Source organism: Dioszegia hungarica (assembly GCF_025882075.1).
Source record: "Dioszegia hungarica strain PDD-24b-2 chromosome Unknown MKK02contig_6, whole genome shotgun sequence".
In the NCBI taxonomy this organism is placed as follows: domain Eukaryota; kingdom Fungi; phylum Basidiomycota; class Tremellomycetes; order Tremellales; family Bulleribasidiaceae; genus Dioszegia; species Dioszegia hungarica.
This window is the reverse complement of record NW_026515768.1, coordinates 135,635-154,424: the sequence shown is the minus strand read 5'-3', so window position 1 is coordinate 154,424 and position 18,790 is coordinate 135,635. Positions and strand designations below refer to the sequence as shown.

Sequence of the window (18,790 nt, the reverse complement as noted above, 5' to 3'; positions counted from 1 at the left end):
CAAGAACTCATCATTATACGAGAACAAGTCATCAAGCGATCCATCCCGCCCCGATCGCGACCCCGCCCAGACCCAATATCATCGCCCATCCTATACCTTCTCCTCGAGCTACGCGGAAGGCAGCGCTCCGCTGTAGCTGCCCGACGTCGCCGGTGATCGTTTCTGTGCGGGTGCTGGGGGGTATGACTGTGACTCTGACGACGGAGGTGATTGTCTATATTTATGAGCTGACGTTCCCGCTGTGACATCTCCGGAAGGCGCAGAGAGGAATGAGGATAGGAATTGAAGGGTCAAACTAGTACTCACAGCTACGATAAAATCTCCGGCGGTATCTGTCCCCTGAGTACGGGTGACAGTGACCCATACGTCCCCGCCGGCGTTCGTATCCGTGGCTGTTCTGGTGACCGTAACTACAGGTGCTGGTGTATCAGCGGTGACCCTTCCGTCTGTGATTCGAGAGTAGACGGTGGAAAACAGTGGATCCGGGACTTACCAGGCGCATTTGCAGTCTGACTAGCCCGTGATGCCGTGACATACACTGTCAGGGTCTCTGTACCGACCGAGACGGACCCGTCGGGGGCGGTGGCGGTGTACGTCTGGGTGAAGACGGGTGGGGGCGGTGTGGATGACGAGGCGGGGGCTGCGGCGGGGGTGAGGGTGGAGCTGGGTTGGGGAGAGGACGAGGAAGAGGGGATAGAGGTGGGTGGTGTGGTGGATGTGGAGGAGGGGGCGAAAGAGGACAATGACGAGGAGGCGTCAGATGGGAGCGCGGTGGTTGAGATGGGCACGGAGGAAGATGGTGGTTCTGAGGATGAGGTTGAAGATGCCGTAGGTGTCCCAGACGCAGATGAAGATACTGCGATAGAGCCGGAGGATGATCCTGAAGAGGACGAGAGGACTGTACTGCTCGATACCTGACCGATCGAGGAGGTCGGCTCACTACTGGTCGAGACCGGGGAAGATGACGAAGGAGAGGATGAGGAAGAAGGCGCTGCCGAAGAGGACGAGACGGGCACAGCTGAGCTAGAGGAAGGGGCCGCGCTTATGGTTGACGTTAATGCCGATGCTGAACTGGTAGAATGTCAGTATAGCAATCGTACCAGCGTCCAAAGACATACCTGCTTGAGCTGGCCGATACTGCGCTGGAGCCCGGGATACCGCTGGTACTGCCCAAGAGTGTCGAGGCGGAGCTTGCTACAGCGCTGCTCGAAGCCACAGCTGCACTGGCACTGGACATGGACAACAGCGAGGCCGAGGCTGATCCGACGTCAGAGTGCCGTCGATCTATGCGGAGCGCCTCGACCCCGACCAGCGCCAAGAGCAGGAGCGGGAGTCGAGCTTTTCTTGATGGTGCACGCATCGTCGTGACGGGGAGGAGGGATGAAGGAGATGGTCGATTTGGAGATATGCAGGGGGTTACAGAGCTCCTCTAGATCTCCTCAAAGAAGCTGAGGCCTTGCTGACTTGACTTTGTGTGCTGCTGACTACTCTACCTTAGCCGCACCGCCTTCTTTTCACCTCCACTCCCTCGTTCCAATCGGTCCTGAGCTAATTGCTAATCAGTGACACACCCTTAAGCTTCTGCCCCTGAAATCAGTTTCTTATCTAATCAGGCGAAAAAATATCGGGTGGCGAATACGGTTTCATCGTCCCGATCGGGTAATTAGAGGGTGACGTCATCAGAAGCGATTTCATCTTTGCTCAACCTTGAGACGGCCGATCTTCCTTTCTCCCTTTACACGATACACTGTCTATCTGTCCTAGTCAATACGGTCCCGAGTTCCCGTTGCAGCCACTCTTTATTGAGCTGCCGAGTGTATGATGTCGACGATAAGCGGGAAAAGCGGCGAGAAGCAAAGGGGATCGAAGAGGATCGAGCGGACGTTGGAGGTGGAAGAGGAGTTTGATTTGGTCAAGCTGGGCTTTGTGAGCCAGCCAGACGTCGCTGAGGCGGTGAAGGAGGAGACGAGCTCTGCAGTGGCGTCAGGTGAGTTACGAGGGAGGCTCAAATGCTTAGAACCAAGCTGATCAGAATAGCTGTCCAGCTGATCGATACGAGTTCGCCACAGGTTGATGGGGACAGAAAGAGCGATGAAGTGCAAGAGCTCATGCGGGAGACTGAGGGGGCAAAGAAGAAACCTAGCGATGGAGAGTCATCAGGTAAGTCATGAGGATAGATCGGGTACTGGGACGGAAGCTGATCCGGGCAGCTGTCCTGTCAATCGACGCCTCAGCTCCGGTCGATGAGGACGGAAAAGGCGACGACGCGCTTGGAGACGAGGTCAAGGGAGAAGTTTCTGAAAGGGCCAAGGAGGACTCAAGCTACTCAGAGTCATCAAGTGAGCTATGCGGACGGCTGGAGCGTCTGAAACGAAGCTGACTGAATAGCGGTTTTGCCGACCGATAGATCAGCGCCAGTCGTTGAGGATGGGAAAAGAAACGACGCGCTTGAAGGCAAGGTCAAGCGAGGGAGGAAGTCGAACAGGCGGAAGAAGGGGTACGCATCGGCGGATTGGTCGCCTTCGGGGAAGGGGGCATCAAACGAGAAGGGGGAGAATCCGCTTCCTTTGACCACCGGCGGGGAGTCGGCCGAGTCGGAACCCGCCATTGCCCCTGTCATCGCGCACGATTTTGCGCCTCATCCCATATCCTCACCGGCCAAAGTCAATCCCACTCCCCTGCCTCACCTCGAACCGCAGGATGGGAACGAATCGGCGCACTCCACCCCTTCCCTCGCCTCCGGTATTCTCACTTCCACCGAAACCACTACGGCGACCCCCTCCCTCGGTCCGCGGAAGCCCCGCGACTTTACCGCGCGCATCGTCACTATCCGCCGTCCCGGTCGGCGCGGCGCCAGACAAGGGGTCCGAATCACTCGCCGGCCCATTCCCGTCGATACGGACGTATCGCGCGCCGAGACACCCCCGCTCGAACCCCTTCCTCGTTCTCAATTCCTGGAAGACGTCGTCGAAATGCACGGTCGCGAGATGTACGACAAGCTCAAGCTCGCATCCAAGCTACACAATACCAGCGGCCACCTCCTACCTCCTGTTATACGGGATCTTCTTCCTACCCTCTCGGACCGCAAACAAGGCGTCCAACTCATCAATGAGGTCCGCGCCAACTTTGACCTCCCGCAGCTCTCGACGCGGATGGACCGGGTCTTGCTGCAGAAAGCACTGGCGCAGATGCGTGAGCGACTCTATCTCGAGCTCGCGAGCGCATTCATCCTCCCCCACGCGCCGCCAGAGCTACCGCCCCCGGAGGAAACGGTGGAGCCGGAGGACAAGGTGTCCATGTCGATGACGCCCTCGTCGTTTGAGACGCTGTCGAGAACGCTGCCGAAGGTGTTCCATATGGACAAGGCGGGAATTCAAGCGGCGCTGGCGAGTAAGGAGGGGATGTATGGGGAGGAAGGGGATGTCGTGTGGCAGGGGGGCGTAGGCGCGATGAAGCGGCGTCTGAAGGATGGGGAGGTGGGTCTAGGGTACCGAGGTGGAGAGAAGGAGGGACTGGTCCATATCTTTGTCGATCAGTGAGTACCTACATCGCCACAACTGACTATAGCTCCAACATCCTCCATGGACTCATGCACTATCTATACTCCTCCCCTCTCCCCCTTCCCCCCGACATCAACGCATCCTCTCCCTCCCCTGCCTCTCCCTCCTTCTCCGCCGAGGTCGACCTACGCGCTCATCCCACCTCGTCGCCTCTTCGCCTATCCACCAAGACTTTGACCCCCTCGTGCGCCTGCACTGGGAGGTCTCGGTCCTGAAGCGCGTCGAGATATACGAGTCGGAAGTCGCCGATGCGTCATCGACCAAGCTCGTGCCCAAGGCTGTTCCGCGCGCCGTAGCGGGTGCGCTGGGCGGAGGGGGCGGAGCAGGAACGCGGCGATACAAGGAGCAGGGGGTGGATGAGATCTTGACGCTCAAGATGCTCCAGACGATCAATCGGGTCGAGGCGGTCAAGGGGAGTACGATGGTGCTAGCGACGGGAGACGCGAGGGGCGGGCAGTTCAACCAGGAGGGGTTTCTGGGGGCGGTGAGGGAGGCGGTGGGGCGGGGGTGGAACGTCGAGTTGTGGTCGTTTAGCTCTGGTAAGCTGAACCTTCCGCCTCGCTCGGCCGTGGATATTAGCTGATACTGGGTATAGGGCTGTCCAGAGCTTGGAGGGAGACGGCAAAGAGGGAGAAATGGGATGGGAGGTTTAGGATCTTTACGATGGATGAGTGGGCCGGGGAGCTGGTCGAGGTGAATGAGGATGCAGAATGAGAGGAAGATAGGGGACAGGGAGACTCGGAGGTGTGACTTTAAGCAAGGTGTTGACAGCAAGGGGCAAACCCACAATAAGGAGATCTGGGGGCCAAGGGGAGTCGACGATTGATCTAGCCCTCATCTGCCTTTTCGACCCCGTCAGACATGGTAGTTGGATTCATACACATTATCATTCCCTTAATTGTACCGCCGCTCCGCCAGATACCCCAAGCTTGGCCAAAGAATGACCTCTACTTCCTTCCCGGTAACACAGGAAGTTTCCCAGCAGTCATTGCTGCGCCGTGAAGAGCCCGCTGACGTTTCATAGTCTGTTGTATCGACAGTACGAGCGCTCTACTGGCGATGCCCATTTCCCGGAAATCCTATTCATCAGTCACAGCCTTCTCAAACACTCACGAGTAACTCAGCCATGATTTGGCTCTGTAAGGACCACCAGCAGATAAGCTCGCCAAACACAGTCAAGAGAGTGCCCCAGAACACCTCGGACGTCGCCGCGGTGAAGTCGCCGAGGTTCACACTGAACTTCATGACTCTGATGCACAAAGAGGCGACAGCAGCTTTCCGTTCCCCCTGCGTGATCAGCGCCACTTCTAACAGGTTTAGCTGAAGTAGACATACACCCAAGGTCCCCTCCAAGATCCTCATGAACTCGGACCGGGCTCCCTGGCTCATCGGCCTACCCCACTTCTCCTCCGCGAAACTCCACACAATCCGGACGACGTCCCAGTCTCGTTCCGGGATATGCCTATCTCATTCAGCTGCGCACGCTATGGAAACTCACTTGTTCAGCACAGGCTCCCGGTCTACGAAGAGCTTTGATCTGCCCAAATCGCGGAATCTGTCCGACGAGGACAACGCCGACGCGCTAGCGACTACCTTGACGCTCGTCGATCTGCATGTCAGCGAGACCTTCTTTCGAGAGGATGGTAGCTCACGCTGCGGGAGCGGAGGGACCGACAAGGCCAACATCGCCCGCACTGATCGTTAATCAACCTTCATCATCCAAACTCCGAAACGGTTGGAATTTCGAACTTACTCGCTCGAAGTCGTGAGCCCCCCACTCTCTGACACAGTGGTGTGTGATTCATCGTCTTTGTTCATTATGCTTACTCGACTAAGTGATGCTGATGACTGGGAGTCATATGTGTGATTGGCTGAGTGAAGGGAAATATTTCGAAGCTGTGCCACACGATGAGGAATGTTGAGCAAAGATGAAACACGCCGTTTTACGGCATCTGAATTTGCCTCTTCGAGCTGGCCTGGGCAAGTGATGCATTGATGGTCGAGAGAACCAGAGCGGATACAGGTATGCTGCACAAAGATTCATTCCGTCAATTCCCTATATTTGCAACAAGCTAAGACTACCAACTATACACTTCTTCCCTAAACCCGAGAACAAACCGTATTCGCAAAACCCGAGCCAGAGAGAAACCGCCCTGCCCTGCGCCTAGAGAGGATATCGCCAACCCTTGGTAAGCTCCGGCAGGCCCCGGGCGACCCTGTCGACATTGACCTCTGCCTCGGCAACGTCGAGCTTCTTGTTGAGGCGGACGACGTACCACCATGTCGCGAGGACAGTGACGATGGTAAGGGCGATGGAAACGAGGATAAGACCACCGCCAAAGCGGTAGAGGGGAGCTTGATTGGTGAGGAAGAAGTAAGGGGTGTACCAGTGCGAGGACGAGCCAAAGGTGTTGGCAATGGCGAGAAGAGCGGCCTTCTTGTGACGAGGACCGGGGACGAGCTGGGTGGACCACGAGACCTGGATGTTGAGGCCGGAGAAGACACCCATGATGAGGAAGCAGACACCGGTGTAGCGGACGCCCACGTTGAGGGTGGTGATGAGCATGACGGTACCGGCGGCCGAGAGGATGATGGGGCCTATGACGTGCCACACACTGTCCTTGAAACGACCGCTCGACCACCCAAAGCCGAGGATGGCGAGGTAACCGAGGAGGTAGCATGGGGATTGAAGGAGGTAGGTCATGAGGTTGGAGGAGGACATGGTTTTGAGGATGGAAGGGAGGAAGTCCTTGAAGGATTGGGCGGCGATCAACCAGAAGTGGAGCAGCATGAAGAGCCATGTGAACTGGGGGGTCAGCGAGGCCATCACATGATAGAAAGTGAGGTCCGTAATGTCAAGGCGGAATAAAAACACTTACTGGGTCCTTGGCACCGAGCTTGGCTCCCTCCCAGATACCCATGCTCGACTTGTTCTCGTCGATACCACCAGCAGAGAGGACGATACGGTACTGGGCCATCTCGGTCTCCTCGGGGGTGAGCCAGGGAGTGTTGTGAGCCCAGTTGGGGAGCATAAAGCCGGCAGCGATAGCGAGGGCGATGGAGAGAGCACCTTCAATGACCATGACTGGAGGTCAGCCCGACCCAAGTAAACAAAGAATAAACTTACACCACTCCCAAGCGTGCATCCCGCGAACACCGTCCATGTTTTCGAGCACCGCAGCGGCAAAGGGACCACCAAAGACGTTGGACAAGGCCTGGGCACCGTGCCAGAGGGCCATGCGGAAAGGGAGCTCCTCGGCGACGTACCAGGACGAGGTCATGAGGGCGACGGCGGGGAGGAAGGGGCCTTCAGCAAAGCCGACAGCGAAGCGAGCAGCAGCAAAGCCACCGGGGGAGCGGACGAAGGGGAAGAGGATGGTGGGGATGGACCAGCCAAGCCTGACGTCAGCGAGGCTACGGAGTGGGACTCACATCATGACAGGGATGACGATGCGCGGCTTGTACTTGGCAAGGATGAGGGAACCGGGGAGCTGGGTGATCATGTAGCCGACGTAGAAGAGGGAGATACCAAGAGACTGATGTCAGCTTTGTCAAAACCAAAACTTACCCATTGGACATCGTCCATGCCCATATCCTTTTGCATGCCGGCAACACGAGCGTTGGTGACGTTGGAGCGGTCCAGGTAGTTGATCATGAGGCAGAGGGTGATGATGGGCAGCATACGAATATCACTGATATCAGCAGAGCTCAAATTAGTACTCACAGTCTGCGACGGAGGCGCTTGCTGAGGAGGTCCAGATCCTTTTTGCTCTTGTCCTTGAGGAGGGGGTAGCGAGCCAAGATGGCCTCGGGGCTGTTAAGGTCCTCGTCCTCTTCGTCGCCCATCTTCTTCTCCTCGAGGTGGTCGACATATCCCTTGGAGTCGTACTCGGGAAGGGTGGAGAGGGCGGCGGTCTGAGGGACGGCCTCTTCGATATCGGACACGACGAGCGGGCGGTTGTGGGAGGTCATGGTGGAGATGAAGTAGGCTGAGATGAGTGTGATGAGTGCGGGGATGTGGGGCCACCATCGTGATACTTATACTATCCTCTTCTTTGCGTCTGAAAGGTCGTGCGGGGCATGGGAGTCCATACAGTCCGCTCGGTAACTAGAAATGCGAGTTGATGGGTGAGCAAAACGCGGGAGGAGCAAAAGATACTTCTTGGCATTCCACTGCTCCTCCAGAGTGGTTTCTATTTCAGTATACTATGCCAAGCCCGCGTCAGAGGCCCCGCGGGCGGAGTCTCGGTTTTGCGAATGAGATGCGGGGAATCAGCTGGCGGCCCCACCGCCATCGCGCGCGGACCTCGGATGAGCAGCTGAGTCAGCCTGGGGCGATGAACGGATCGAGCGATCCGCTGATGTCCGCATGACACTGGACGAGCGGAGCGAGTGATGAGGCCAGAGGAGCGAGAAAGAGGAGAGGAGCGGAACGATGCAGAATGCCAAGACTCGTTAAGCGTTCTCTTCGGAGAGATCCGGTCTGTGCCTGAAAAGACATGCCGTAAAGCCCGATTCAGATCCCATATTGATATGGAGATCATCACATGTCCGAATGGGGGGATGATTTCGCCGAGGAATATCCGTTTGACCCGTGCGTAGAAGTTCTGGCGGGATGCGTGAACAGAAGTCCAGTATCCATGCATCGAGCAGGAGGGGATACCAAGGTATCACGATGCAGCGCCAATCCTCGGTATGACCGCAGAGACCGAAATACAATACACCCATATATCTAGAACGCAGTCATGACCCCGATCAAACGCTCATACACTGCAAAGACAATACCCCCACTGAACATCAATCTCGCGAGCCGTGGAGTCGTTCCGCCCCAGAGCCGCAGGACGCCCTCTTGCCGAACAATCTGGACGTCAGCGATGGAAACAGGATGGCTCACCTTCATGAGACAATCCGCCGAGTTCTTATATCTCGATTCTGCGCCTGTTGCTTGCATTCTCGTCTTGATGTTGTCGAGGGGCATAGTCGCGTCTGAGGGTTAGCAGATGTCTAAGAGGGGACAGAAGCACTTACAGACGGTGATGAGACCCGCTCCTGCACCAGCGACAAAGGTCAGAGTCGTGTTCAGCTTGCCACTGGATGGTTTGGTGTAGGTGACGAGCGCGTTGTTGAGGAATGAGTAGGATGAGAATCGGACCGCAGAGTTGGCGCCCTGCTTCATGATCTACATTAGCGTCGTCCAAGAGCAGACTCACAGTTGGCCATAATCCCCGGTAGATCCCCTTGAACCCCTCTGTCCGGCAAATCCCAATTGTCCCGTCAATCATGTTGTGATAGAGCCGTGTCGACGATGCGTCCTGGATGAGTTTTGTCCTGTCGTCAGCCATGCCTATCTATGGACGTACTTGATAGTCTCGCTAGGCGTCACAGCTACTATGGCCTCGACGACCCCCGCACCAAGACCCGCCAGTACCGTCCGCCCAGGCGTCATTTTTCCCTGCCATCAGCTCAGCACAAAGGAGCACTCACGTTGGAGTCTGCGAACACGCCCTTGATCGAGTCGTACGTCAAGAACCGCGTTCCCGCCTTGAGACTGTTACCAACGATCAGAGCCCCCGCGCCAGAGTAGAGTCCGCGGATACCGCGCTGTTGCAGCGTTTCGCGGATGATTGGGATGACACCGACCGCCTGTCGTCAGCTAACCCTTAGAGCAGACTTACAGATCCCTTGGTTGCGGTGAACTGAGCGCGGGTCTTGACAAACTCGGCGGGGTAGGTAGCGGCGCCCTCGACACCGCCGGCGATGATACCGGCGAGGAGGGACTCATACTGGTTGGGTTTGCGGTGGGTAGCGTTCATGGTGAGAAATGTGAGAATTATCAGTGGTGAGATGAAGGAGAGGATGTCGAGGATTGCAAGGGGAAGATATCTTTTGGCTATGCTATAGTATAGCGGAGTGATGGACGATAATAAGCCGGTGACGACAAGCTTGTCTTGGGTGCAGTTGGCTGAGGCGGATTAATCCGGATCTATCGGCGGATCGTTTGAGCGCGTCCGAGCTATTTTCACCGCACACCCAAATTCACGCTATGGCTTTGAACCATGTCTGGGACTGTAGAGGCATCGCTGCTGCCCCCTGTGCCCCGCGAGCAGCCACGATGGGTCGGAGGTGAGTCCAGCCTGAGCGCAGAGCTGACTTTAGGCGTGGCGGCAATGATGGCAGTGTGCATCACGCACCCGATCGACCAGACTAAAATTCGGGCTCAAACGCAAAAGGTCCGACATGGCATGCTTGCGACTATGCGCAATACGGTACAAGCGGGCGGTATACGCGAGCTCTGGGTGGGGCTATCGGGTAGTCTTGTCAGGCAGGCGACGTACGGATCGGTCCGGTTCGGCACGTACGCCGAGCTCAATTCGAGGGATAGCAAGAAGCGCAAGCGGTTAGGGAGGGGTGATGCCACCGCCTTGGAGCTTATCAAGAATGGGGCAATAGCGGGGCTGTTTGCGGGTGTAGCGGGTGTGCCAGGAGGTGAGTCATGGCCAGGCGGAGCTGATGGTAGAGCTGGTACTGGTTCGAATGGCGGGAGATGGCGTCAAACCCGTCGAGAAACGCTTAAACTACCGCAACGCCTTCGATGGACTGTATCGGATATACAAAGAGGGAGGCGTCAAGGGGATGTTCAGAGGGGCTGTACCGACTACAGCTCGGAGCGTACTATTGAACTCGGCGCAATTGTCTTGGTGAGTTGTCGCAAGGCGGAGCTGATTCAGTTATGACCTCATCAAGCGGCGTCTACTCCTCACTGGCTACTTTAACGACTCTATACCCTTACATCTACTCACTGCGACCCTTGGCGGTACCATATCGATCACTATCTGCACGCCGGTGGACGTTATCAAGTCGAGAGTACAGGCGTCGACGGGCCAAACAGTAAGTTCTTGTCGGCTTGTTCTCGCCGAGACTCGCTGACTCGCAGACACTCGCACAGGTCATCGCCAAGTCACTCAAGACGGACGGGATCACGGTGCTGTTCAGAGGCTGGCTCCCAGCGTGGCTGAGGATGACGCCGACAACGGCGCTGACGTTTGTCTTCATGGAGCAGATCAAAAAGCTGGTATAGATGGCATGCATACGGCCGTTCCATAATCAACCTTGTGCTGTCTACAGCTACTTCATCAGTCACCCATGACTTCCCTACGTCCCCTAGCCAGGTCAGTCATGGATACCTCTCGATCGTATGAGGTGCAGTTCAGACATCCAAGCGGTGATCGCCGGTGGCGCTGACCCGAACCGCGATTTGCCGCTTCGGCCGGGACTCTGAAACGGTGCCGTAAACTCAGGGCTATCGCGGGGCAACTTGATCCGCCCCGACAACTCCACATTCTTCCCTTCTTCCATCAACCGGATCGTCTCTTTACTCCTTCCTTGCCAGACAGCGTCCTCGTGCTTCTGCCAGTCCCAGTAAGCGGAGGAGCATACATTCGCATTGCTGCCCAGATTTTCCGGGTCAGTTCTGAGCGCAATAAGGGAAGATTCGGGCTGTTGAGAGCTCGGATTTATCAGCGCCGCACCGGCGGGCCCAGAGTTTCCGTCACCATACCGCTAAGCAAAGACGCGCTCCTGATATACTTACAGCTTCCCCGCAGGTCAAGATGCCCCCACAGTCACCCAAGCGACACCGCGCATCTTCTGATTCTCACTTGCCATATCAAAATGACTGCTCTCCCTACCCCACCCCGCTCAGCCTCACCCTCGAGCCCCCGTATCGATGCGGCCAAGCTCGAGTCTCAGCCCCGCCTCAGCCGCCACCGGATCCGCTCGGTGGTTATGCGCGCCGGGACCTCCAAGGGACTGTTCTTCCGACAGGAGGATCTCCCCGAGGACCGGGCGGAATGGCACCAGATCATCACCACCGCGATGGGCTCGCCAGACTCATACCTCAAGCAGCTCAACGGGATGGGCGGTGGCGTGAGCACGCAGAGCAAGGTCGCAGTGGTGGGGAGGTCAAGCGATCCTCGAGCAGATGTGGACTATACATTCATCCAAGGTGAGCTATGGGATGATCAGGGCTGATAGTAGTCCCGATTGACGGGGGAGCTCTGGACTTTTCAGGCAACTGCGGCAATATGGCCAGTGGTGTCGGACCCTTTGCTGTCGAGTAAGTTTTACGCAGGGCATAGCTGATGTCAGTGAGGGGATGGTATCTGCCAAATTCGACGGTCTGGAGGAGGTCACTGTTCGCATCCTCAAGTAAGTCCCCCCTTGACATCGCTGACCCCAGCACCAACACCTCTAAAATCATCCACTCCACCTTCCTCGCCGAGCACGGCTACCCTGTGGAGTTTGGCGAGCTCAAGCTTGACGGGGTGAGCGGTTCAGGCTCGCCCATCCGCCTCGACTTTGTCGACCCATCCGGAAGCATGACGGGCAAACTCCTTCCTACCGGTTCGCCCACCGATACCATCGTCGTCCCCTTCCGCGGCGTTCCCACCACCTTCACCGTGTCCTGCGTCGACGCCGCCAACCCCTTCATCTTTGTCTCTCGCGAGGCCCTCGGTTTGACCGGCGACGAGCTCCCCGCGGTGATTCAAGAGAGTATGACCGAGGTGTTGATGGCTATCCGCGCCGAAGTGGCGGTCAAGATGGGTCTCGCCACTTCTCCTGCTGCCGCCCGGCTCGTCATGGGTACTCCCAAGATCGCCATCGTCGGTCCTCCCTGCGCCTACACTACCCCGGCCGGCCGGAACGTGTCCTCGGACGAGATGGACATCTGGGTACGCCCCTTCTCTATGGGCAAGCCCCACCCCGCCCTCCAAATGACCGGCGCCGTCTGTCTCGCCGCCGCGTGCGCCGTACCTGGCTCGCTCGTCAACGTTATCGCGACCAAGTCGCAGGCTGCGCGGGTCGCAGCCAAGGCGCCACCATTGTTGATTGGCCACGCGTCGGGGACGATGGCGACAGACAGTCAGGCGTCAGTAGGGGAGGACGGGACGATCGAGGTAAAGAGCGGGAGTGTGTATAGGACAGCCAGGAGGTTGATGGAGGGTTCCGTATTGTATTCCAAGTAGGGCTTTGTGGTTTTGTAGTTGCTGTATGTATCTGCCTCGCTGTTCTATTGGTTCGTGCCACTGCCGAGGGACCGTACGGCGGATCTTGGATCTTGGATCTCTAGAAAAGGTTACCGGCTTGAACCGGTCCTCCACCCATCTCTTTCAGCGTTCGACATATCATGCCATCCGTCTCTTCCCCACGCGTCAGATCCCATACACCCATGTCGGCGTCCCCGCGCAATACGGAGCGCAGCAATGAGCGCACGAACGAGAAGCGCCCGAAAGCATGCGCGTACTGCTTCAGGCGAAAGGTGAGCGGCTCTCATGGACTCGGCTGAGTTTAGATGAAATGCGATCTTGCTATCCCCTGCTCCAACTGCGTAGAAAAAGGCGAGGACTGCGTCTCTGTCGCGAGGCAAGAGCGGCCTAGGTGAGCGAATACTTGAGCTGAGCTGATATAGACCCACACATGAAAAGATAGAAAAGCTTGAAGCGGAAGTGTTGCGCCTGGAGAACCTGCTCGCCCGATCTCAAGCCTCGCCGGCTGCGGGATCGTCCTCCTATCATGGCCCGCAGGAGTGGATGCCTGGACCTGTCCAGCATGTCCATCATAGTCACCACAGTCTGTCTCCCCACAATGCCATCTCGCCAGGCGAGGCAGCACGGAGTCGGCTCAGATTTGGCCAGTATGGGTGAGCAGCTGCTAGTTTCTAGCTAATAATAGTGATCAGTCCGCGCATGGCCCGACATCAGCCTTCTTTGATGATCTTCCCGAAAGAGAGCAGCTGCTCGAGGACTCGCCACGCACGAGTGGGCTCGACGAGGCGACGGAAAAGCGATATCAGAGCCAAGCGACCGCCATGGCTGCCAGTGAGCGGCATAACGAGGTGTTGAATCTGGCAGCGGGGAAGCTGGAACGTGAGTCTGGGTCTAGCTTAGCTGACAATAGTGGATGGAGTAGCGCCAGATCTAGCGATGCACCTCCTCGGCCTGCACTGGAATCGACAGCACTACGGATTCATGGTCTCTTACCGTCCCCGTAAGTCACCGCGGCGGCACCGCTAACCCCAGTCTTCACCCGCGATATGGCATGTAACGGTCCCTACTTTTCCAAGCTCCTCCTCAACGCCATCTACTTTTCCGTTTCAAAGTTTTCGGACCGACCAGAGGTATACGACGACCCCTCGAACCAGACTACAGCGGGGCAATGCTTTATCCGGCGCATCAAGGCGTTGCTGGGGGAAGCGCTCGATAGGTCATCTATACCGACAATCCAGGCGATGTTGTTGCTCTCGAGTTCACTCTTTGCGCTGGGGCAGCAGAGCGCAGCATGGGTGTACAGCGGCATAGCGATCAGGATGATCATCGATCTAGGTATGTCTCGATCCAGACAATGCTGACGCCAGGTCTCAACTACCCGATGATCGGAAACCTCCACGCTGCAGAGATAGAGATCCGACGGCGTATAGTCTGGGCAGCATTCAGTAAGTCTTTCCCCGAGCTGGCTGACGATAGTCTACGACAAGATCATCTCCCTGTATCAAGGCCGAGCGGTCACGCTGGGCGGAAATCAGATGCACGTCGCACATCGCTTCTTTGACCTCTTTGAAGAACAGGAACAATGGACGCCCTACGCTTTTCCAGGGGTACATCAATACCCTGGCTCCCCTGCTTGTGCGATCAGCACATTTACGGCGTACTGCTCCCTGGCGCTCATCATGGTATGTCCACCCCACGGCCAGGAGCTGATGGAAGGATCAAGTCATCACTCATATCTATGCCGAAACGTCTGTCCCGGAAGGCCCAAGAGTACATCTGCACCGTCTCTCGGCAAGTCTGGATAGGTGGCGGGCGAGTTTGCCAGCTGTGATCAATTGCGATCCGGGATCAGAGGCGACTGCTCCACCGCCGCATGTTCTTTCTTTGCAGTGAGTTTTTTTCGTGCTGGAGAAGGGAACAAAGGCCTGCTATGGGGGTGTATAAGGGAGGACATCGAGGACCCGTTCCAGATCCGCCCTACACCGTCTCCAGCTCTGGTGCCCTTGACTCGTACCCCAAGAGAGGACGCGGCTGATGGGCAGTATGGTCTACTGGACATTGGTCACTTTGCTCCACCGCCCATTCGTAGAGGTAAGCCCAAAATTAGGATCCAGCTGACGTTAGTCCGGCCATCTATACCATGCGGACCCGCCCCAAACATCGATCTGCTGGGCGCGATGCGAAGCAGCCGCCAATGGCGCGACAAGCCTGTTGTCGCAATATCGACGTACCTTCTCCCTCGCGCGCGCGCCATACCTCATCGTATGTCCCAAATCCTTTTACTATACTCCCAGCTGACGCTTCAGTCCTACACAACCTATGTCGCCTCGACGATCCACGTCCGTATAGCCGCGCAGCGTGGACCTCAATCAGAAGCAAGCCGTCTTCTTGGCGTCTGCCTCGAAGCGCTTTCAGAGAATGGGGCGACGAATCCCGGAGTTCAAAAGATGTTGGGGATGATTCAGGCTTTGATGGCGAGAATGGGGGTCTCGCTTAATGCCGGGTCGGTATCTGAAGCTCAAGGTGAGTTCCGGCGGATGAGATTCTGCGAGAGCAGGTGCTGACGGGCAGACGATCCCCTTGGTTTCGGACTGGATCTGGAGGCTATCGTCCGGTGAGTAGTCTCACCCTTCCCACCTTTTCGACGTCTCTCGCTCGCTCTGTCTCGGCCCTCCAGAATCAGTACTGACCAGCAGCTCTTTCCACAATCGCGGGGACGAGATGAACATCATCACCGGCAACGGCAATGTCAACCAAGGCGACGCAAGTGTGCCTGGACCACCAGGACCATTCCTGTACGACAACTCGCTCGACAGCTTGTACGGTTTCCTAAACTTCCAATAGTTGTAATCTGAGGGCATCTTGAGTGTTAGAATCTGTAAAGGACGTAATCTAGTCAGAAGATGCATCAATTCGTTATCACCCAAATCCGCAAACCCATACCCAACGTCTACTTCTTCTTGCCCCCCTTCTTCTTGCCTCCGCCAGATGGTGCCGGTGCTTCCGCAGGTATGTCGGCCTCCTTTGTTTCTGCCGTCAGCCCAGACAATACTCTTACTCACCTCCAACAACCAAATCCTTGACCTTCTCCACCAGCCCCTCGACCGGCTCAACAACCGTCTCCTTGACCTTCTCCTTGACCTCCTCGACCACCCCCTGCGCACCCGCTTCCTCTTCCGCTGGCGCTGGGTCCTCCATCTCCACGTCCGCCTTCTCGACCATCACCCCGCTCCCCTCGCTATTGCTATTCCCCGACGTCTCGCGCTCGCGCTCAGGGAACAACTCCCCATCCTCCTCGGGATCCGCAATCGTCTCGGCCACCTTTTGCTTTCCCGCCTCGACCAGCTCCGCCTTCCACGCCTTGACCACTCCAGCTGCCAGGTGGGGCGCATACGTCCGGGCAAACAGCGCAGCTTCGGGCAGTCGACCCGTCTTGCTGAGCAAATCAATGCAGGACGCCGAGTCGCCGAGCTGGAGGAATGTCGCAAAGGCGATATTGTTCTGTCCGCGCGCGAGAGCGAGCTTGGCGAGGCGTTCCATGCCAGACCGGTCCGAGAGTGATGTAAAGAGGAGGAGCAGAGCGGGGAGGTCGCCTGCTTTTTCGAAGGCCTCTTGTGCGAGGTCCATCTGCCAGGCCGACAATGCCTTGTCGCCGACAAGCTTCCACTTGGCCTGGGAGCCGGCTTCGGGCGCTTCTCGAACGAGGGTGAGGGCAGTCTCGAGGTCGTTGAGGGATATAGCGAGGTCGAATCGGTGGTCCGGATCCGTAGAGACCGACAGAGCAAGCTCCTTAAGATCTGGAATCAGCCTAGATCATAGTGAGACCCACCTTGACCCTCCAAGAACCTCGCGACCCTGTTCCGCTGTTCCGCCGGGATAGTCTCCAAGAGCCCCTCCGCAGCCGCCATGTCCCCGCGCAGAATCGCCGACTGGTACTCGACGACAGCGAGGCTGAGCGAGTAGCTCATGATGCTCATATCCTTGTTGGTGACATAAATCCGGTTGTGCGCAGGGAGGTAGCCGAGGAGGTAGATGCCCTGGTCAAAGTGATTAATGACGTGCGGCTGGTCCCCGATAAGGTACGACAAGCGGTTGCTGGCGTTGGTATAGATGAAGCAATCTCCGACCCATTTGCAGGTTTTTACACTGGGTCAGCTCGGTCTTGGCAAGACTTACGATTCCGAGATATCCGCCACGACATCGAAAGCCTCCTCGACGCCCTCGTCCCCGATCATCTCGCCCGAGTCGAGCCGGGCATTGTACGCCTCCCGATCGAATCTGAGGATATAGAACGAATCCTCGGCGGTGATAGCGACGAGCTCGCCAGACTGGGACCAGCTGACGTTGGTCGCGTCCACTTCGATCCGCCTGACAATCGCTCCCGTCTCCCAGTCCCAAAACATGACGAATCCGTTCCCCCTTGCAGCGAGGAGAGGTCCGCCATGTACACCTTCGACCGCCCAGGATCCCGAAGACTTGATGAATCCCGGCCGTTCCTTGAAGCTGCGGTACACGCGGATCTTGGACTTGCCCTCCTGCACGGCGTACGTGTTGGAGTCGGTCGCCCACGCGAATGACGTGCCCGAGCCGAACGCCTTGTTTCGCCAGGCAAGAGCAGTGTAGATAATGTACTCGCCGTCGCCGCAGACAGTGACGAATCGGCCGTTCGGGCTGTGCTGGAGGGATTGAGGGTAGACTTCGGTCGTTCCGAGATCGCGAAGGGGGATGGAGAGGCGTTGTCCATCTTCGACAGTTTCGCCTTGGGTCAGCTGGTTCGAAGAGAGACTCACCATCAGCGCCGACGTTGGAGACGTTCGCGGTCAGAATTTCGGTATTTCTCGCATAGACAATCTTTCCAGAAGTGTCCATCGATACTGCGGGCTCGTCGCGTCCAAGCTACAATTAGCTCGACCTGGCTGCTGCTTACCTTGACGACCACAGCACCCTCATCGTACCCAATAGCCACCTCATTCCCGCTTCTCCTGTAGGCGACACACCATGCCCGCTCGAGACCATAGCTGAGTGTCGTTTCCAGGCGGTAAGTTGAAGAGTGCCAAATCTTGACAGTGCCGTCTTCGGAGCCGGAAAGAAGGATAGGGAGGGAGGGGTGGAAGATTGCGAACGAGACATTGGCGGTATGGGATTCGAGCGTCTGGACGCAGGATTTAGAGTGATAGTCCCAGATCTTGACCAGTCTGGGATTAGTTTTGACTTTGCAAGACTCACCGATCATCACCCGTCGTCACAATATACGGCCTGTCCCCGCCATGGTAATAGTCCACATAGTTGACGCCCTTCTCGTGCGCGTCCAAACTAAAGTTCGGGACGGGATTCCCAAGCGACCAGACTTTGACGGTGTGATCCAAACAGGCCGACGCGAACGTCTGCGGATCTTTCGGGTTGATCGCGAGCGCCATAATGTAGTGGGTGTGTCCTTCAAAGATCTACATTAGCTCCGTCCGACCTCTAGCTCACCTGGACACATCGCCATCCCTTGTCCCAGTCCCAGCACTTGATGGTCATGTCGTCACTTCCGGTCAATACCAAGCTGAGCGTCGGGTGGACGGTCAGACATCGGATATAGTCGGGGTGAGCCTCGAACGAGGTGATCTTTTCGCCGGTCGAGATGTTGTAGACGCGTAGTTGAAAGTCGTCGGATCCAGAGACGAACTTGAGGTCAGCTTGGCTCGAGCTGACGGAGGAGGACCTACCCAGTTCTTCCGGGCGATGTACTTGACGCATCGTACTGGGACGTCGGTGACTTCGAACGTCTTCAGGTCGGTCTGAGTCTCATAGTTCCAGATCTTGACCTGTCCATTGCTGCCCTGTTAGCTTTGTCGAGGTGCTGAGCTGTAGACCTACTAGAGACCGCAAATGACATGAGGCTCGGTAGGGTGAAAGTCGACTGATTTGACCCTATCTGACCGCGCCAGGAGCTTGCGCTGGAGACATAAGCATACTCCTGCCTTGCCTGGTGGAGTACTCACGGTGATGTCAAGAAGCATCGGCTGTGGATCAGCGCGTATTCTCGAGCCGCAAGAGAACGTTCAACTTACCATCTTGCCGGCCAATCTGTGGTTTCCTTCGGTTCTTTCGAGCTCTCTTTTGGCGGGCTAGTCTCCAGCCTGTTCTTACGCGCTGTCAGACGTTGCTGGTCGTGAGCTGTGTATGCTATAGGTGTCT

The 18,790-nt window shown here is 57.0% G+C and overlaps 9 protein-coding genes across 9 annotated transcripts; 4 read left to right on the top strand and 5 right to left on the bottom strand.

The window, feature by feature from the left end:
* Window positions 1-31: 31 nt before the first annotated feature.
* MKK02DRAFT_42180 (uncharacterized protein) lies at window positions 32-1,360 on the bottom strand (the record flags this gene model as incomplete). The annotated part of the gene is made up of 4 exons (XM_053091874.1): window positions 32-214; window positions 307-419; window positions 494-1,071; window positions 1,119-1,360. The coding sequence occupies 4 exons, from the start codon at window positions 1,358-1,360 to the stop codon at window positions 32-34; spliced, it is 1,116 nt and encodes a 371-aa protein (XP_052947586.1).
* A 461-nt stretch (window positions 1,361-1,821) lies between these two features.
* Window positions 1,822-4,274, top strand: MKK02DRAFT_31373 (uncharacterized protein; the record flags this gene model as incomplete). The annotated part of the gene is made up of 6 exons (XM_053088272.1): window positions 1,822-1,987; window positions 2,038-2,160; window positions 2,211-2,339; window positions 2,389-3,476; window positions 3,568-4,099; window positions 4,156-4,274. The coding sequence occupies 6 exons, from the start codon at window positions 1,822-1,824 to the stop codon at window positions 4,272-4,274; spliced, it is 2,157 nt and encodes a 718-aa protein (XP_052947585.1).
* A 233-nt stretch (window positions 4,275-4,507) lies between these two features.
* Window positions 4,508-5,378, bottom strand: MKK02DRAFT_42178 (uncharacterized protein; the record flags this gene model as incomplete). Its single annotated transcript, XM_053091873.1, has 6 exons — window positions 4,508-4,639; window positions 4,674-4,847; window positions 4,896-5,022; window positions 5,059-5,169; window positions 5,213-5,254; window positions 5,314-5,378. The coding sequence occupies 6 exons, from the start codon at window positions 5,376-5,378 to the stop codon at window positions 4,508-4,510; spliced, it is 651 nt and encodes a 216-aa protein (XP_052947584.1).
* A 346-nt stretch (window positions 5,379-5,724) lies between these two features.
* On the bottom strand, window positions 5,725-7,406 carry MKK02DRAFT_22336 (major facilitator superfamily domain-containing protein; the record flags this gene model as incomplete). Its single annotated transcript, XM_053086550.1, has 6 exons — window positions 5,725-6,366; window positions 6,440-6,645; window positions 6,688-6,959; window positions 6,993-7,096; window positions 7,129-7,252; window positions 7,285-7,406. 6 exons carry the CDS (start codon window positions 7,404-7,406, stop codon window positions 5,725-5,727), a joined length of 1,470 nt encoding a protein of 489 aa, XP_052947583.1.
* An 886-nt stretch (window positions 7,407-8,292) lies between these two features.
* Window positions 8,293-9,373, bottom strand: MKK02DRAFT_22563 (citrate transporter; the record flags this gene model as incomplete). The annotated part of the gene is made up of 7 exons (XM_053086588.1): window positions 8,293-8,421; window positions 8,455-8,546; window positions 8,589-8,739; window positions 8,771-8,888; window positions 8,921-9,012; window positions 9,045-9,203; window positions 9,236-9,373. 7 exons carry the CDS (start codon window positions 9,371-9,373, stop codon window positions 8,293-8,295), a joined length of 879 nt encoding a protein of 292 aa, XP_052947582.1.
* A 243-nt stretch (window positions 9,374-9,616) lies between these two features.
* MKK02DRAFT_35914 (mitochondrial carrier) lies at window positions 9,617-10,638 on the top strand (the record flags this gene model as incomplete). The annotated part of the gene is made up of 5 exons (XM_053089296.1): window positions 9,617-9,683; window positions 9,717-10,046; window positions 10,078-10,258; window positions 10,289-10,448; window positions 10,495-10,638. The coding sequence occupies 5 exons, from the start codon at window positions 9,617-9,619 to the stop codon at window positions 10,636-10,638; spliced, it is 882 nt and encodes a 293-aa protein (XP_052947581.1).
* Window positions 10,639-11,231: 593 nt separating this feature from the next.
* On the top strand, window positions 11,232-12,586 carry MKK02DRAFT_42174 (PrpF protein; the record flags this gene model as incomplete). The annotated part of the gene is made up of 4 exons (XM_053091872.1): window positions 11,232-11,565; window positions 11,598-11,676; window positions 11,709-11,768; window positions 11,800-12,586. 4 exons carry the CDS (start codon window positions 11,232-11,234, stop codon window positions 12,584-12,586), a joined length of 1,260 nt encoding a protein of 419 aa, XP_052947580.1.
* Window positions 12,587-12,747: 161 nt separating this feature from the next.
* MKK02DRAFT_42173 (fungal-specific transcription factor) lies at window positions 12,748-15,451 on the top strand (the record flags this gene model as incomplete). The annotated part of the gene is made up of 14 exons (XM_053091871.1): window positions 12,748-12,879; window positions 12,913-12,998; window positions 13,030-13,260; window positions 13,293-13,486; window positions 13,518-13,607; window positions 13,640-13,942; window positions 13,975-14,052; window positions 14,084-14,289; window positions 14,324-14,496; window positions 14,650-14,698; window positions 14,732-14,869; window positions 14,914-15,130; window positions 15,179-15,221; window positions 15,304-15,451. The coding sequence occupies 14 exons, from the start codon at window positions 12,748-12,750 to the stop codon at window positions 15,449-15,451; spliced, it is 2,088 nt and encodes a 695-aa protein (XP_052947579.1).
* A 106-nt stretch (window positions 15,452-15,557) lies between these two features.
* On the bottom strand, window positions 15,558-18,612 carry MKK02DRAFT_42172 (coatomer WD associated region-domain-containing protein; the record flags this gene model as incomplete). Its single annotated transcript, XM_053091870.1, has 11 exons — window positions 15,558-15,637; window positions 15,670-16,404; window positions 16,437-16,753; window positions 16,784-17,366; window positions 17,398-17,503; window positions 17,535-17,802; window positions 17,834-18,051; window positions 18,083-18,277; window positions 18,319-18,427; window positions 18,470-18,549; window positions 18,595-18,612. The coding sequence occupies 11 exons, from the start codon at window positions 18,610-18,612 to the stop codon at window positions 15,558-15,560; spliced, it is 2,709 nt and encodes a 902-aa protein (XP_052947578.1).
* Window positions 18,613-18,790: the final 178 nt, after the last annotated feature.